Here is a 19,391-nt window from a genome sequence, read left to right on the forward strand (position 1 = left end):
CTTTCTTTCTTTCTTTCTTTCTTTCTTTCTTTCTTTCTTTCTTTCTTCTTCTTCTTCTTCTTCTTCTTCTTCTTCTCTCTCCCCCTCCTCTTTCTCCCTCTTCCCCCTTCTCTCTCCCCTCTCTTTCCCTCCCCTCTCTCCTTCCCTCCCTTCCCCCACTTCCCCAACTCAACCCTGTGTGTGTCTGTTTCTTCAGCAGCTGTATTGGCTCGCATTGAGCTTGTGGTTGACTTCACAGGTCTTTTTCACATGAAATACTTGAATCTAAAATGAAGGACTTCCCATTTATCCTTGTTGAATTTTATCTCGCTGATTGTGACCATTGTACTAATTCTGTCAAGACTTTTTGCCCCCAATACTGATTTTGTCTTATTTAGGGATTATCCTTTCCCCCTTGTTTGGCAGATCTGCCCATGTCCTTCCCTCTTTGTGTCAACCACACACTTCAGAAGCTTGGCATCTATCTTTTCAAGCCAAGTCTGTTAAAAAAAAAAACATGAAAAAGGACAAGGTCCAAAACAGAACCTTGTGACACACTATTATAGATTTTCTTCTAGGTTGGCATTGATCAGTACTTTCTGAGTATAGCTCTTCATCTACTTAACTCAGCATAATAGCCCATGCTTCTCTGACTTATCTACAAAGATAATACAAAAAACTGTTATATGATGTGCTGAAATCAAGATAAAATATGATTTTGACATTCTCCAGATCTACTAGTCTTGTAAGCCTAGCAAAAGAAAAAAAGAGGTTATTTTGGCATGACTTAAACATTTTTAAAAAAATTGTTTTCAATTAATAAGCATTTATTTTTTATGCCCTCACCCTGCCCCCTTTCAGTGGGAGGGAAAAAGAAAACTAATCCTTGTAACTAATATGCACCTATAATCAAGCAAAACAGATTTTAACTCTGGCCATGTCCAAAATCGGTCTGCCTCATTTTGCATATCTAACCTATCACCTCTCAGGCAGGAGGTGGGTAGCATGCTTCATCATCAGTTGGCTGGAATTATGAGTCATCCCGTATTTAGAGGGTGGTTGTTATTGCCTTAATTGTCTTACTAGTTCCTCCCCCTTTAGTCTGCATCAGGCATAACATTTTTTTACCTGGTTTCCAGCGACTATCACTTTCATTTCCAAGTTTTCACAAATCATCAGCCTCAATCATTTGTTCTAGAGTTTTTCAAAGCAATGATGTTGCAATTGTGAGTCTAGAGTTTTCAGGATCGACTTTTCTCCCTTTGAAGGCTGAGACATTTGCCCATCTCTAGTCCTTTCTCTCTTCTTTACTTCATAATGCCAAAAAGTCACTGACTAACTATATGATCACATACTTAGTCATTCTCAATGAACTTTAGACTTTTAGTTCTTTCAGTACTTGGGATTTGTTAATAATAATCATTAGTAATCCAGATATGAGGAAGGGTAAGACGTATTTCAAACTTTCAGGGAGTCTAGAGATGACTTGGGGAGATAAAACGTGTATGGACAGGTAATTAACAACTGATAGAATGAAATGTGACAACTGAGGAGATTATAGATTGAAATCTGGAAGGAATTATTTAGTCCTACCCCCTCATTTTATAGATGAAGAAACTGAGGCCCAATAAGCTTAAATGATTTACCCAAGGTTATAGTTAATAAGTGGATGAGTTAGGATTTGAACCAAAGTCCTCTGTCTCCAAATCTTAGACATTAGTTTTGGAACAAGAAGACCTGGGCTCTGCCAATGAGTAGCTTTATGATACGAAGTAAATCACATCACTCCTCCAAGACTTGTTTTCCTTATCTGTAAGGTGAGAGTCTTCCCACTTCTAGAAGCTATGACCCTAGAAGAACACAGGTCTCCTGCTGCCCATTTTGATGTTACTTGCTGAGGAGAGGAAGGTGGGGAGGTTGGAGGGATCCAAACAGAATCTGTAGCTTCTTTTGTCCCTGTAGGAGCGGGAAGGGACCCACACCCATAGTTCTAATACCAATGTTGTCCTGTCCATGGATAACAATCGAAGCTTGGATCTGGACAGCATCATCACTGAACTCAAAAGCCAGTATGAGGAGATTGCTAGGGGGAGTCGCGCAGAGGCAGAATCCTGGTACCAGACCAAGGTGAGTGAGTGCAAGTTGTTGGCTCAAGGGAAGGGGCAAAACTAAGCCTGGCTCCCAATGTTAAGGGCTTGACTAGAAATGAGAGCCCCATTCAGAGTGGCTGGACATTTGTAAATTTCTTGAAGGCAGGGACTATACTATTTTCCACCTTTACTTGGCCCATAGATTTCCTGGTGAAAAGGATCAAAAAGAGAGATTAGTTCGAGGGAGGCCCACAAGACAGAGAGGGTGGGTCCTTGTGGCCACTTGGGTTTCTTCTGGGCGTGTGGGCTGGGTCTGTTGTCTACGTAATTCTCTTTGGGCCTAACAATTTTGACCCCCAGTATGAAGAGCTCCAGGTGACAGCTGGGAAGCATGGGGATTGTCTCCGGGACACCAAGAATGAGATCGCTGAGCTCACCCGCGTCGTGCAGAGACTGCAGGGGGAGATTGACTCAGTAAAGAAGCAGGTGTGGATGACCTCGGTCAGGAGGTTGGGGGAGGGGTGGTCTCAGGGTTATGCCCATTGCCATCCACAGTGGCTGGGGACATCTTTATGAGGAAAGTCATGGTCTAACACCTGCTATTCTACTATTAGGCTGCTAACTATACCTGTAAAACACCCTGGGTCTGTAAAATGAACCTTAGGGTTGTTTAGTTTGGAAAAGAGCAAACTGTGGGATGAGTAAATGGTGAATTCTTCAAAAAAAGTTGGGTCCATCTGGAGAAGGCAAGTCTATGTCACTCCATAAGTGATCAGCCAGCCTCTGCTTGAATACCTCCAGTGATGGGAGCTCATTATCACGTGAGACAGAGCATTATATTTTGGGACACCCTAGTTCATAGTACACAGGGGTTTAGGTCCTTGCCCCTAAGGGAAAGGTGAAAACTCTAAGTGACCTTAGAATTATAAGGCCTGTGTTATGTGACTCTGGGCAAATCCTTTTTTGAGCCCCCTATTTGTAAGCTGAGAATAATGATACTTGCATTATCAACTTCACTGCATTGCTGTGTCTCCTTTTCACAGGAGAATGTTTCTCTTTTCCCTTTTCCTGGTCATTTTTGGTTGGGTCTGGAGGTGAGAATACAGAGAGGATGATATTGGAAAGTGTTCTTCATACCTCCTCTCCCACCCCCCCCGCCCCGCCCCCAGTGCCAGCAGCTGCAGTCCGCTATTGCTGACTCAGAGGAGCGTGGGGAGATGGCTATCAAAGATGCACAGAAGAAGTTGGGAGACCTGGAAAAGGCCCTCCATCACAGCAAAGAGGAACTGACCAAGCTGCTGCGGGACTACCAGGAGCTGACGAGCATCAAACTGGCCTTGGATATGGAGATCGCTACCTACAAGAAGCTGCTGGAGAGCGAGGAGGGCAGGTAAGCAGGCTGGCTGAGATGGCAGGAGGATGAAATAGGGAATGTGTGCAATATATAACACAGGAAATAATTGAATATGTATTATATATAATAATTGAATAGATAATATATGAAATAATTGAATATGTATTATATATAATATGTGAAATAATAGAATATATAATATATGAAATAATTGAATATGTATTATATATAATGTGTGAAATAATAGAATATATAATATATGAAATAATTGAATATGTATTATACATGATATGTACAATAATTGAATATATAATATATGAAATAAATGAATATGTATTATATATAATAATGGAATATAATATATGGAATAATTGAATATGTATTATATATAATATTTGAAATAACAGAATATATGAAATTATTGAATATGTATTATATATAATATGTGAAATAATTGAATATGTATTATATATAATATATGAAATAATTGAATATGTATTATACATAATATGTGAAATAATAGAATATATAATATATGACATAATTGAATATGTATTATATATAATAACAGAATATAATATATGAAATAATTGAATATGTATTATATATAGTATGTGAAATAATTGAATATGTATTATACATAATATGTACAATAATTGAATATATAATATATGAAATAATTGAGTATATAGAATATAATTGAAGCTCTTGACAGTTATTTTTGTAACAGAGTTCAGATCTGATGTGGGAAAAGTGGAGCTAAATATTGTTTGTCATGCACTGTATTTTTTTCAGATTTATTTATCTTGCAGCTATTGTAAGTGCCAATGAAGTTAGTTTTTACCTCCCCCCTCCTCAAACAAAACAAACCCAAAATATGACATAAGACTTTATGTTAAGTTTTGTAAAGTTGTGACTGGTCCCATGACAGGGTCAGGATTTCAAAGCCCTTAGTTTTCTGAATCCAGCTGAGGGAAAGTAGTATGACCCTGAGGGAGTCACTCACTTGTCTGAGCCTCAGTAGGAGGAGAAAGTGGTGAGATTTCCAGCTCCTTCTGAGTTGGGTCTATTAAGTGGTGCCCAGGGAACACCGAGACCCTGTGAGATGTAGGCTGGGGGAAGAAGGTCAAGGGGTAACACCCAAACATAGGGACTCACAGCATTTCTTTGATAGTGTTTGACTTATTTAAATATTCTCATACGTGGTTAAGTGGAATGTCTGGGATGAGGTATAATTTAGAATGGCTGGCTCATTTTATACTGTGCTAAGAACTAGGGATTAAAAAAAAAGAGAGAGAGAAAATGAAAGTGACAGGGACAGCTAGGTGGCACAGTGGATAGAGCACCTGCTCTGGCATCAGGAGGACCTGAGTTCCAGTCTGGCCTCAGATACTTCCCAGCTGTGTGACCCTGGACAAGTCACTTAACCCTGATTGACTCCCCCGGCCTTCCCAAAAGAAAATGAAAGTGACTACCCTTATCCTCATGGGGTGAATGTGTTGTTTCATTCTTTAAACTTGTATCCCCAGTTCCTAGCCTGTGCCTGGTATAGAGTAGGCATTTAATATAACATGTGGCAGTTAGGTGCATCTAAATACATGCTTGTTGATTGATGATTGATAAGGTCAACTCTGCTTGCAGCTGAAGCCTTCCTTCAGTGCCACATTTTGAGAACCCTGGGTTCCTAAAGACTAATTAAATGTGCCCTTGTTCATTTCTACCAAGCTGGGGATTTGGAAAATGGGCCAAGTGTTAGAATCAGCATCTTGGTCATGAGAAAACCAGTGGAGCTAAACCGAAAGAGGCTTTGTCCTCAGAAGGTGGACCACCAAGGAAAGATTGATTTTAGCCACGGCAACTCATTTCACTGTCCACTGAGGCACCGAGAGGCTGTGACCTGCATTTAAAGTGGAAGCGTCCACACCAGAGGAAGACATCACAGCTCCTTGAATGATTGAAGCATGAGGCTAACTGACTCATTCAGGAGATAATTACCAAGGCTGATCATGGATCTGTTGACATTTTCTCTTCTGTTTACTCAATTCCTTGGCTGATTTGATTAGCTCCTCTGTTGATTTAAATCTCTGGCTGGTTCTCAACAGGCATCCCTTTGAGATCCTCTTCCAACACGTAGGCTCTACTGCCCACAAAAGGGCTTGCAACCTAAATAATCCCCTTCCCTGTTTCTCTAGAAATCTCTACCCAGATAGGTAGTCACTTCATCAGGCAATGAACATTTATTAAGTGGCTTTTATGTGCCAGGCACTGTGTAAAAGCCAGCAAGAAGGCAGCTCTGTTCTGACTGCTCAGTATTCACCTCATCCTTATTCTTAGTTATGGAAATAAAACTGGATGGGAGCTCAGAGGTCCAACCCCCTGATTTTACAGGGTAGGGGTAGGAAAAAAGCATTGTCTAGCTCCTACAATGTGCCAGTTACTTCATTTGATCCTCACAAATGGGAAGTAGGCACTATTATTATCTCCATTTTACAGATAAGGACCTGAGGCAGAGGTTAAGTGTCTTGCCCAGGGTCACACAGCTAATAAGTATCCAGGCCCAGCACTCTATCTACAATGCCACCTAGCCCCCTTCTGGGGGGAGAAATTGAAGCCTAGTTAAGTGGCTAGTGACTTGTCCAAAGTCACATGGGTAGTAAATGTTAGAGGGAGGATTTGAACCTGGTATTTTCACTTCAGAATCATTCTTTCCATTGAATCATACTGGGGGATGATGCCTTCAACTCCTGCCTTGGAGATTGGGAGAGGAGAACTATGGAATAGAGAATCTGGACAGCTTCCTAGATCTTCCTGAATGCCACCCCCCCCCCCCAATGGCTTCATTACTTTGGTGGAAAGACTTGTTAATTCCCAGAACATCATATCTTCCAAGAGCACATTTTTTTTTTGTCCCACAAGAGGATGAAAGCATGCCCCAAAGCCAAAGAGAAGGGATTCTTAGACTTTTGCCATTTTGTATAATGCCAACCTATAGGCAATCGATATGGTGGCTTGTCTACTGAGTACCATTTTTGCTCCTCTATTGGCCTGGAGAATAGAAAGGTCTGGTCACTGGACAGAGAGCTTCAAGAGAATGAGGGAAAGGGGAGGAATTTTCTTTTGGATCTTTAAGCAGGCAGCTCTTGTATTTGCTAAACCTTCTCTCATCTTTTCTTCTACAGAATGTCTGGAGAGTGTCCCAACGCTATTAGCGTTTGTAAGTATCCCACTCCTGTCCCTCTTTGAGGGAAATAAACCAGTGTTACAGGCAGAATGCAGACAACTATCTAGGTCTTACCCTGTTGCTTAGTTCTTCCCCTGACTCTGAACTATGTCTGCCCCTCCTCACCACCTCCAGAAAAGATTAGCATCTGTAACACACTCTCTCAGATTTTCCCTTCCTCACATAAAGTCCCTTGAGAACCGCAATTGTGGATTGTGGAATCTTAAGGGTGGGTGGGTGGGGCACCACACATTTCATCTAGTCCAAATCCTACCTGAATCACTAATCCTGTCTAAAATGTTGCCCACCAGCCTCTTCTTAAAGACCTAAAGTGATGGGGAGTTCCCTACTTCCTGAGGCAGATCATTTCATTCATGGATGTTGCTCTTTCTAAGGAAGTTTTTCCTTACATTAAACATGAATCTGGCCTCTTGTAACCTCTGCCTACTGGGCCTTCAGGATCTAAGAGTGCAACTTGAGTTCCCTTTTCTTGGGACAACCCTCTAAATACTTGAAGGCAGCAGTTGTGTCCCTTAGTTTTCTTTTCTTCAAGCTAAACCCTTCTGGTTCTTTGAACCATTCCTTGTAAGACAGACATGGTCTCAGGACCTCTCACTGTGATGGGCACCATACTATGGGCTTCTTCCAGTTTATCAGTATCCCTTCTGAGATGTGATCAGTGGAACTGTACATGCTATTCTAGAGACAGAGGGAATTTCCTTATCAAACTCTGCCCAGTTTCTGTTTAGTTCACTGCCTGATTTCTCTTGAATTCTCCAGTTGGTGTCTGTAAGATGCACCTCCCCTTCTCACCTAGTATGATTTCTTCAGTAACCTCCCTGGTCTACACTTCCTAATTCTTCTTCTTTCCATTGCAGCTATGACGGGCAGCTCGACCACTATGTGCGGTGGGGGCAGCCGGGTGGTCGGCGGTGGGTTGTCCTTGGGCAGCAGCGGTGGAGGGGTGAAGGGGAGCCATGGCTCTTCCTGTGGTTATGTCAAGGGAGGGCCTAGCTGTGGGGGAACCTCCATTTTGAAGAAAAGCACAAGTACCACGGTCAAGTCATCCAGCCGGAGATATTAACCATCCTGTGATGTGTCAAGTTGGTGTTGGCCATTCTGGCTCCTTGTAAGCTTTCCTTTCCCAACTTCCGACCCACCCTGAACCCTTCTTCTTTCCCTCATACTCACCCACTCAGACCTTTACAGAGTTCCCCATTCCAGAACTCAAAATAACCAAGAAATTTACATTTACATAGGTTGGCATGTTGTATCATTTGCATATTATATTGGCTTTCTAGAGTTTAAGCACAACTAATGGAAGAGGCATTGAAGCTATCAGGTAGAATGAGAGAGTTGAATTGGGCTGCCTGGTGTAGTGGAAAGACCATGGAATTTGGATTCAGAAGACTTGGGTTTGAATCTTGGTTTTGCTGTGTGACCTTGGGCAGGATGCCCAAATTTCTCTGGGTTTCCTCAGTTTCTTATTTTGTAAAATGAAGGGGTTGAATTGGATGTTTTCGAAAGTCCCTTCCAGCATTAGATTATATGATTAGCTGGGGATTAACTTTTGCTGAATTCCCAAGGCAGCCTCATTTTACCTCAGTCTCTACTGCTTGTGCATGCTGTTTTTTTGTTACACATACTGGCGAAGCACATGGTCTGATCATAAAGCATCAGGTGTAAGGAGAGGGAGAAGTCATTTTGCCCTGTTTCGCCCCCACCCCAAACTGAACCAAACCCGAATGTCTCCCTGACCATTCCTTTAATCATTCTTCTCCTCCCTTCTTTGTATTGCCTATGATGTATCTCAATAAATAGCAACCATATCTCTCATTGTCTCTTGAGTCTCTCTTATCTGTGGACCCAAGCTTGAGTGAAGCCAACTAACTCTCTGGTAACAGAGATGTAATCAGAGTGGAGGTGACTGGGCCTTTGACCAAGGGCATTGAAGGTGGAGGAGATTGAGTGCATGTGTAGTTCTCAACAGGTAGAAAAATTGAAAATTCAACAGGTAGAAAATGGGCTGGTGTGTTCTCCTCCCCTCTCTTACCCCTCCAATCAGCAGCCTGTCCCCCCTGCTGAAGAACAGATTTCCTGCCATTTGCCCCAGGTGGGATTTTCGGTATCTGTCCTGTGTCTTAAGTTTGAGGGGCTAATTCCAAGGGTTAAGAAGTTGCTCATTATCTCTCACCCATCCAATTTTAGCTGCTAATGCTCTCTAAATAGATAGTTATTGTGTAGGGATGTGCTGGAGGCAGCTCAAACTGGTTTGAGAGCTGATTGTTAAATTTTCAATTTTACATTTACACCTTGGAAATAAGCAAAACACTATAAACCAGGGCTTGATTTATTGTATGGCTGATTGTCTAGATTTAGGAAAGTGATGGGGAAAATGTTAATCATGCATATTAAACTGCATTGTGGTTTTTTTTTTGTTTTCATTTTTTTTTTTTTGTAAAGAGAGAGCAGCTTGTTAAACATTTATCAGCACATATCTGGTAAATGACTACCATGTCACCCTAAGGGTGAAAGTAAAACCTGGAGTCCAATGCATGTATGTCATAGTGGTTTTTACTGAAGGGCATGTTTGTCTGCGCTCATCCTTCCTGGTTCTATGCCAACTGTCAGTATGCTGATACCAGAACCATGATCCCTGCGAGGGCCCCAGGACAAATATTTAGGGGGGATGAAATCTGAGGCTGGAGCATTTTTGCTTCTATATAGATAAGGCCTCATTTGAAGCAGCTTATTAGCAAGGAGTCAATTTTTGATCACCATCGAGGGTTTGGAAGTGCTAATTAGCTAGTTGTGTGTGTGTGTGTGTGTGTGTGTGTGTTTTTTAAGGCAGCTTGGCCTTGGGCCACATTTGACACCCTTAGATTCAGGTATAACAGTACAGTGAAAAAATGATTGGTTTGCTTTCAGAGGACCTGGGTTCAAATTTCACCTCTGATGTTACAATCTGTGTCACTTGGGGAAAATCTTTTAACTTCCTGAGTCTCACTTTCCTCAATAGCCAAGTAAATGAGTTTTTTTTTTTTTTTGCTTTTTGGTGAGGCATTTGTGGCTGTGACTTGCTCAAGGTCACACAGCTAATGTCAAGTGTTTGAGGCCGAATTTGAACTCAGGTCCTCCTGACTCCAAGGTTGGCGATCTATCGACTGTGCCACCTACCTGCCCCTAAAGCAGTTTTTTTTTAAGATGGCCTTTAAGGTTCCTTCCAGCTCCACACTTTGGGTGCTACAATTCTATGCAGGTGGATGTTATCGGACGAGGAAGAGGAAGGGGAAGGCCAATAAGAATCAGTTTCTCATATTTAACTCAAGCATGGCAGATGTTGGCCTTGGATGTTGACTGTCCTGGAGCCCCTTTTCTTCTTTCTCTAGACTTCCTCACTAGGTGATCTTTTCAGCTCTCATGAGTTTAATGAACTATTCAGATAGCTCCCACATCCCAATAATAAGCCCTAGTCTGTTTCCTTGGCTCTAGTCCTATTGGATGTCTCCAACTGGATATCCCATAAGCATCTCAGAGTCAACATCACAACAACAAAAACCCCTTGTAATCTTTCCGTTTAAATCTACTCCTCTTCTGAAATCCCCTAATTCTGTCCAGTATATTACCATCTCTCTAATCACCCATGTAGACAACTTTGGTGTCATCCACAACTCTCTGTTTTCCATTCACTCCACAGATCCAATTAGTTACCAAATCTTGTTCCTTCATCCACCAAATCTCTCATTTGTCCCCTACACAGCCAACATCCTAGTTCAGGCCTTGTCACTTCTTACTTGGACAAACAGCATAGCCTTCTAATTGGCCTCCCTTCTTCAAGTCTCTCCCCACTCCAATCCATCCTCCATGTAGGTACTAAAATGATTTTTCCTAAAGCCCAGGTATGACAACATCACTCCCTTACCCAATAACCTCCAGTGGCTCCCTCTTCCCTCCAGTATGAAATAGCACAAATAGTGTTAAATAATATAAATAAAATCTCTGTTTGACACTTTTGGAAATCTCCTCTTCCCAGCGGTCTTGTACATTCCTCCCCTTTATACGCTCTATAGCACATGCGGGTAAAAATGACTCCCTCCTTGTTCCTTACACATGCAGCATTTCTCATTTTGCATCTCTCTGCCTTTGCACTGGTTGTCCTCCATGTCTGGAATGCATTCCTTCCTTGAGTCTGAAGATCTTCTTAGGATTCCTTTAAGACTCAGCTCAGATGCCACCTTATATATTCCGCCTTTCCAGATGCCTCCAGTTCCTTGTGCCTTAGCTTCCCAGATGTCCTCATCTCTAGTATATCTATATATTCACTTGTTATGTCCCATGATGTAACGCAAAATCCTCCAGGACAAGTTCTGGTTCACTTTTTTCTTTGCAAGTCCGTAGCCTAGCATAGTAGGTAGCAAATAGTAGGCATTCAAGAAATGCTTGTTAATTGATTGGCTGCTGTGATGGGCAGCCTGCTGAGTTCAGATGTTGATAAGTATTCTGAGGAATGACCTTGGGAAAACTGGTATTGTCTTAGGATTGGAGTGTGGGTGGTAGGAGTGGGAAGCATGGAGGGGAAGTCTAGTGAGGTTTCTTGTGAAATAACAAGGGGGAAAACCAAACAGTTGAATCTAGATGTGTAACCTATGAGATTATATTGGGGTATAGGGTATGTTCAGAGAAGATTACTACCTCTGGTGTGAAGGCTGCTGAGCCCTTTTCAGGACTGCCTTCCACCTTTGGTGTTCACCTGTTCTACCTAACTCTCACCTGTGGCTCTAGGAAGTTGTAGCATGTGCAGTGGCCACACACTGGTAAACCATTTTGGCAGACCGGCTAAACCAGGTCAAGGCTAACTGAGGGTCTCAAACCTGTTGGTGAGTTAGGGGGGTGTCTACCCTGAGCACGTAAGACTTCCTCTGGTGGAATGGGCAGATGAGAACAATTTGTTCCAATGGCCATGAAGGTAGCTGAAGCAGATTCTATGGAGCACTTAGAGCTTGGTTAGGCATTGAAGACGCCAAGGCCATCCACTGAATCTTAAACCTTCACCAGTCATCTTGATTCTGTCCTGCCACTGGACTGTGATGACTTTGAAGGAGTGAGGCCAATGACTTTATGCAACTCCGCCTCACTTAAATGCAATTTATGCATGAATTAAAAAAAAAAGAAAAGAAAAAAGATAATTGTTATCCTACAAAGATGGGAAGGAAAGAGGGTGGTGGGGACAAGGGGAGAGGAGCCTGAGAATAATTGGAGCAGAGCAAGGAAAGGTAGGGGCATCTCAGTCCTGGCAGATGTGGAAGGAAATGGGTCCAATCTGCATTTGTCTGAGCTGGAATGAGTCCTGCCTGCAGAAGGACAGGAGATGGACAAGATGTAAGGACCCTGACATGTAGGAAAAGAGTTTCCAAGCCACTTCCCCCAATGACATTAATATCCTCTCTAGACCTACACCCTGAAATCACTTTGTATTCTGCCATCATCCTCCAATACCCAATCCATCAACTAGTCTTTCTAATTATGCCTCTTTGATTTTCCTCAGATTTGCGGGTTCCTTGACAGCTCCCCAGCTGACTTCTTCCCTGGTTCTAATGATTCTTTTTTTCCAACTGGATAACTACAACAGCCTCTTTTGTGGTCTGCTTTGTTCCAGTTTGCCCCGTTTAGTGCACCATGCACACCACAGAGTTCCTAGATCTCTGCCTTAATTATGTGTTTCTTTTTTTTTTTTCTTCCTTCATTATGTCATCCCCAAGCTAAGAAACCTGCAAGGTCTCCTTCGTACTTCTCGGAATGAATACACATCCCTCAGTCTGACATTCAAGGCTCTTCATTAACTTTCCACCTTTCCAACCTCACTTCCTGTTCATTGAGAAGTCCCAGACAGTCTGCCAAGTCTTTCACAGTTGATCATCATTACAACATTGCTGTTTCTGTGCATAATGATCTCCCTGTAGCATAAGGATAGGGATAGGACCGGGACCTCTGAATTCACTGGCACAGAGAATTCCTGTGTAGTAAATCAAGAAGTATTTCTTCAGCTTTTACTATGTGTCAGACATGATGCTAAGTGTTAGGTGAGGAAATGGTTCCTCCATCGATGCAAGTTGGTATCCTTTTTGTAATTTATACTCTTAGAGAGTTGCCTAGGGCACTGACAAGATAAAAGACTTGAGCTGGCTCATCAACCAGTATGTGTCAGAGATCTTCCTAGCTTCAAGGTCAACTCTACCTTCTATGTCACTCTTCCTCTCTATAAGTCAGTCATCTAGCATTTATTCAGCACTACTCTGTGCCAGGCACTGTGCTAAGCACTATGGATACAAGGAGCTCATGATTTAATGGGGGAGACAACATGAAAACAATTATGCAGATAGAAATATGCCTACAGATAAGATCTATGCAGGACAAACTTGGGGTAGTCTCAGAGTGAAGGCACTGAGATCAAGGAGGGCTGCCAAAGACTTCACTTGTGCTGATATTGGGAGGAAGTCAGGAGGTGGAGATGAGGAGGGCAAATGTCCCAGGCGTCGGGCAGAGCCAAGGAAAACCCTCAGAGTTAGCAGATGGAGTGTGTGTGTGTGTGTGTGTGTGTGTGTAACAGTAAGGAGGCCAGCATCACTGAATCATAGACCACATGGAAGGAGTAAGGTGTAAAAAGACTGCTAATCTGCTAACCTTGATTTCTTTCTACTCCGTCTTTCTTCCTCAAGGGATGGTTGTTTTAGTGATAACCTTGAGGTGCCAAAGTAGATTTGTTCTCTTTTAGTCAGAATCAAGAGAGACTTGGATTTGAGTCCCAGCCTTGCTGTTTCCCAGGGCCATTTGTGAGGAAAGTACTTTCTGACTTTTTATTTTTTTTTCAAATTTATCGTTTATTTTAACATTCTTTTCTTTTTAAATTTTGAATTTCTTCCTCCTTCCTACCCTCTCCCACACCCACTGAGAAGACAAGCGACATGATATCAATTATACGTGTGAGAGCATGCAAAACATATTCCATATTAGCCACATTTCAAAAAAAGCAAGAGAAATAAAGTGAGAAAATTATACTTCATTTTGTATTCATTACACTCATTTTGCGTATTATACTTCAATTTGTACTCAGAATTCATCTGTTCTTTCTCTGGAAGTAGATAACAGTTTTTTCATCACGAGTCCTTTGGAATTTTCTTGGACCAGATCATTGTATTGATCAGAGTAGCCAAGTCTTTCACAGTTGATCGTCATTACAACATTGTTGTTTCTGTGCATAATGATCTCCCGGTTCTTCTCACTTCACTTTGCATCAGTTCATATAGGTCTTGTCATGTTTTTTTGAAACCACTTCCCTTGTCATTATCCACAACACAATAGTATTTCATCACAATCATATGCCACAACTTGTTCAGCCATTCCCCAATTGGTGAGCATCCCCTTGTCAATTTTTTGCCACCATAAAAAGAGTTGCTGTAAATATTTTTGTAAATATTTTTCTTTGACATCTTTGGGATCCACACTTACTGGTAGTATTGCTGAGGACACACAGTTTTATAACTCTTTAGGCCTAGTTTCAAATCGTTCACCAGAATGGTTCGACCAGTTCACAACTCCACCAATAATTTATTAGTGTATTTCTTTTTCCCTCATTCTCTCCAGCATTTGTCATTTTTGGCAGGTCTGAGGTGATACCTCAGAGCTGTTTTAATTTTTGCCTTTCTTTAATCAATAGTGAATTAGAACTTTTTTCATATGACTATAGATAACTTTGATTTATTCTTCTGAAAGTTGCCTGTTCGTATTCTTGGACCATTTATCAATTGGGGAATGGCTCTTATTTTTATAAATTTGGCTCAGTTCTATACTCAACATTTATTTAAGAAATGAAGCCTTTATCAGAGAAACTTGCTGTAAATTTCTTTTGATGTTACTTTATTGCCTATGGTACCTGATTGCAAAATATAGCTTCTCTGAATTTCCCTTTAATTAAGTCAATTTTTGCTTCTGCTTTGAGATCATGATTACTACCTCTGCCTTAAATTCTGCTCTAGCCCTTTATTTTAACTCTCTGTGTGTCTTTCTGTCTCAAGTGTTTCTTTTTTAAGCAAGATATTGCTGGATTCTGGTTTCTAATCTATTCTGCTATCCACTTTCATTTTATGGGTGAGTTCATCCTATTCACATTCACTACTAACTTACTAACTGTGCTTTTCCCTCCATCTCATTTTCTTCTGTTTCTTATTCTCTCTTTTTATCCTATTCCTCATCAAAAGTCTATTTTCCTCATAACCACTGCCTTCTTTATTCTGACCTCCCTTTCATCATTGTCTGCCTTCTCCTTTTCTGTTTTCCTCTTACCCTCCTATTTCCCTATTGGGTAAGTTACATTTCTGTGCACAACTGAGTGTGTATATGTATTCTTTGCTCTAGAACCAATTCCAATGAGGTTCAAGCATTCCTGTCATTTCTCCCCATTTCTCCCTCCACTGTAAAAACTCTTCCTTGCGTGCTTCTTTTATATGAGAAAATTATCTCCATTCCACCTCTCCCTTCCCTCTTCTTCCAGTGCATGCCTCATTCTCACTCCATTTTTTGGGAGATCATTGCAGCATAATAGACTCACATCCATACCCTCTGTCTGTGCAAACTCCTTTTAACTATCCTAATAATGGTAAAGTTCTTGGGCATTACATGTATCATATCATCTTCCCATATAGGAATGTAACCATTTTAATTTTTTTGAGATCCTTATGATTACTCTTTCATGTTTACCTTTTTATACTTTTCTTGAGACTTGTGTTTGAATGTCAAATTTTCTATTCAGCTCTGGTCTTTCCATCAGGAATAATATCCATTTTTCCTCCCCTGAAGGATTATACTCTGTTTTGCTGGGTACGTGAGTGTTGGTTGTAATCCTAGCTCCTTTGCCTTCTGGAAAAGCATGTTCCAAGCCCTCTACTCCTTTAATGAGGAAGCAACTAAATCTTTTGTGATCATGGCTGTGGCTCCATGGTATTTGAATTGTTTCTTTCTGGATGCTTGAAGTATTTTCTCCTTGACTTGGGAGTTCTGGAATTTGGCTATAATATTCCTAGGTGTTTTCATTTTGGAATATCTTTCAGGAGGTGATCAGTGGATTCTTTCAATTTCTATTTTACCCTCTGGATCTAAGCTATTGGGACAATTCTTCTTGGTAATTTCTTGAAATATGATGTCTAGGTTCTTTCTTTGATCATGGCTTTCAGGTAGTCCCACAACTCTTAAATTATCTCTCCTTGATCTATCTTCCAAGTCAGTTGTTTTTCAAATGAGATATATCACATTTGCTTTTATTTTATTTTTTATTTTATTTTTTCATTCTTTTGACGTTGTTTTATTGTTTCTTGATATTTCATGGAGTCACTATCTCTTACTTGTCCAATTCTAATTTTTAAGCAATTATTTTCTTCAGTGAGATTTTGTATATCTTTTTCCATTTTGCCAATCCTGCTTTTTAAGTTCTTTTCTTCAGTGAATTTTTGTGCCTTTTTTTAACCAAGCTGTTAATTCTCGTTTCATAATTTTCTTGTATCACTTTCATTTCTTTCCCCCGTTTTCCTCTACTATTCTTATCTCTTTCTTTAACTCTTCCAGGAATTCTTGTTGGGCTTGGGTCCAATTAGCATTTTTCTTTGAGGCTTTGTTTGTAGGTGTTTTCATATTGTTTTCTTTTGAGTTTGTGTCTTGATCTTCCCTGCCACTCTAGTAGTTTTTTATGGTCAATTTTTTTTGTCTGCTCATTTTCTAATCTATTTCTTGACTTTGAATTTTATGTTAAAGTTGGGTTTTTCTCACCTCAGGGTAGGGAGGCACTGTGCCAAGCTATTTTCAGAGCTAATTCTTTGGGTCTGCAGGTTTTTGATGCTTCCAAGGTGTTGCGATCCTGAGAGAGGTGTGGAGACTGCTCTTCTGATCTGCACTCTGGTCCAGAAAGGACCCTTGGTCCCCTGTAGCCAGAAGCACTAGAATTCCTCAGCCAAGGTCTCTAGTCCCTTGTGACTGATCCCCAGTGCTCCTCTCTGCTCTGGGATTGTGACCCAATCCTAGTTGTACCCAGTGCCAGCAAAGGGTCCTCTATAATCTCTTTCTGACCAGTTGTCTGAACCACTTACCGTCTCTGAACTGGGAATTCCTGAAGCTGCTGTTGTTGCCTCAAGTGTGTGGGCTCCAGACAGGTGTCTACCTAGGTATTACAAACTCTTCCTAGCTTTTCTTAGGTTGGAAAAATGTCTCACTCTGTTTTTTCTGTTGGCTTGCTACTCCAAAACTTGATTTGAGGTTTTTGATTTTTGATTTGATTTTTATTTTAAAGTTGTTTGGAGGGGAATGTTGGGAGAGTTCAGCTGGATTGCCTCTTGGCTATGTCTTCCCTGCTCTGAACTTTTAGAAGTGTATACAAATATCTGGAAATGTTAGTTATTGGCATGAAGTGTTGGTCAGTAGCAAGTATATTTAATTTGTAGTCAAAGGATCTGGGTTCAAATGCTAGTTTTGCTACTTGCTGCCTATGTGACTTTGGGCAATTAATTTCTCTCAGCCTCAGTTTTCTTATCTGTCAGAAGGATTTGGACTAGATGGTGGCTAAGGTCTGTTCTACGTCTAAGTCTATGAACCTAGTACTATTATTATTAAATATTCTAAGTTGAGGTAAGGCTCTTTTATCACCCTAAATTAGGACCATTCACTACAACAACTAGAATTAAGGCTTTTTATATGATTTTGAGGAGACTTGGTCATTTTGTCCTACCCATTTCAATTCCTACATCTGACAGCAAATGCCTCTCCAAATGAATGATTATGTGGTAACCCTGGTAACTCATGTAGAGACGAGAAAAGGAGAAAACCAAGGTGTAAGACTGCCATGTCCAAAAGAGAATGGTTGGAGGACATTCTTTATCCATCTGTGTGAAGATGGGCTGGAGATGGGGGTTGCTGTGGTCCTCCAAAACTGTGTCCACATTGGGGTGGTAGTGTGTTAGCTCTCTGAAGATGGCTTCAAACTTTCAACCTTGATGCTTCCTGACTATCGTGGCTCCCAGAATGGTGATTGATGGGGAACAAGTTGTTATCTGTTATCTTTGCTTCCAGATCTACTCATTGAACACAGGTAATTGATTTAGAGGCATAAGAATATGAGATTGGAATGTTTCCTCCTCACTTAAGGCTGGTTATTATCCCAAGTACGATAGGGCTGTTTGGGCCCTGATGGGACCTGTGTGAGGAACCCACTTCAGTTTCTTGTCCATACACTTCAAAAGAGAAGCTCCATGGATGTAGTGGAGAGAAAAAGATGAGATGAGAACATCTGAATGGTAGTTTGGAGCCCTTGGCGCTGCATTCAAAGAGGTTTTTATATAATAAATATATAATACCCTACACAAAATATATATTTAACAAATATAGCAATATAATGTATTTACAAAATATAAATATAACCTATATAAATATGGTTTATATAAAATATATTACACAAATATATAAAACATATTTTATATAAATATATGATATAAAATGTAAAAATATGCTTTGTAGAAATAGAAAATATAAATACATGTATTATACAAATCTAAAATATAAACTTATATTTTATATAAATATATAAAATACAAAATTATATTTTGTATAAATATATTTTATATAAATGAAAATTTATATAAATATATATTTTATATAAATATTGCTTCTCTATATATTTTTTCAGCAAGCAGTATCAGCTTGTATCCATTCTCTGGTACATAATAACTCAGACCACAGGTGCCTAATAGTGTCTTTGGATCCTCCCCAATCTCCCAGGGCCTGTGGCTCCTGTGTGAGGGTGCTGCCACCTCCTGACCCTCACTTTCATGCCTCCCCCTTACTGAACTGCTGACACCTCCTTCCCGGTGCATTCACCCTGAGAGTTAAGCTGGCTTCAGGTCTCTAACTGGGTGACTCAGGGTGACTGAACTCTGGGTGAATGAATGGAGAGAAGGAACAGGTTTGGCTGAGGGCAGGAGCATTTTCCCATATTACCCACCCGTGTTGGGGCTGAGGGTATAAAGAGGCTTTTTGCTATAAATAATCCCAGAGCTGAATACAAGGGTTTGCCTCAGAGCCCTGCAAAGCGTTTAGCAAATAAACAATCTCTTACCTCCCCACACCCTTGACAGTATCTCATCTCCTTGACTGTATGGAAAATAGAAGTGCCAAGGGGGGAAGGGAACAAATCATTTCAAATCACCTACTATGTGCCAGGCACTGTGCAAAGCACTTCATAGATATTATCTCATTTGATCCCAGGGAGGAGAATTGCCTGAACAGATCAGTGCAGCGTGTAAGCCTGATGAGGGGCTGGGAGGGAGGCAGGCAAGAGGGCAACTGAGGTTTTCAGGGGCCCAGTTCTCAGTTCTTACCAAGAGAGAGCAGAAAGAGATGAAGGATCACTTGGAATAGGCAATCTGATCCAAATGACACTGGCCAGCTATTGTGGTGGGATTTCCTTTCCAAGGGGGTCATTATGGGGTAGTATAGCACTTCTCAAATTTTCTGGCCTCTTAAAAATTATTGAGGACCCCAAAGAGCTTTCACTTAAGTGGATTAGAGTAAATTGCTATTGATTGTATTAGAAATTAAAATCAATTAATTAAAAATATTATTTTATTTAAAAGTAATACATTCACTATATGTTAATATAAATAACATTTTAATGAAAAAAACTATTGTACAAAACAATTATTTTTCATTTTTT

At 40.7% G+C, this 19,391-nt stretch overlaps 1 protein-coding gene across 1 annotated transcript in view; it reads left to right on the plus strand.

The window, feature by feature from the left end:
• The window catches only part of KRT79 (keratin 79), a 17,046-nt gene extending 8,567 nt beyond the window's left edge, over positions 1–8,479 (plus strand). The window contains exons 5-9 of the mRNA XM_027858399.1: positions 1,942–2,106; positions 2,430–2,555; positions 3,239–3,459; positions 6,603–6,637; positions 7,522–8,479. Of these exons, the coding sequence (XP_027714200.1) occupies positions 1,942–2,106; positions 2,430–2,555; positions 3,239–3,459; positions 6,603–6,637; positions 7,522–7,727 (753 nt within the window). The 3' untranslated portion in view covers positions 7,728–8,479. The remainder of the gene's footprint in view (positions 1–1,941; positions 2,107–2,429; positions 2,556–3,238; positions 3,460–6,602; positions 6,638–7,521) is intronic.
• Positions 8,480–19,391: the final 10,912 nt, after the last annotated feature.

Source organism: Vombatus ursinus, unplaced genomic scaffold (genome assembly GCF_900497805.2).
Source record: "Vombatus ursinus unplaced genomic scaffold, bare-nosed wombat genome assembly UNPS02012958.1, whole genome shotgun sequence".
Taxonomy (NCBI): domain Eukaryota; kingdom Metazoa; phylum Chordata; class Mammalia; order Diprotodontia; family Vombatidae; genus Vombatus; species Vombatus ursinus.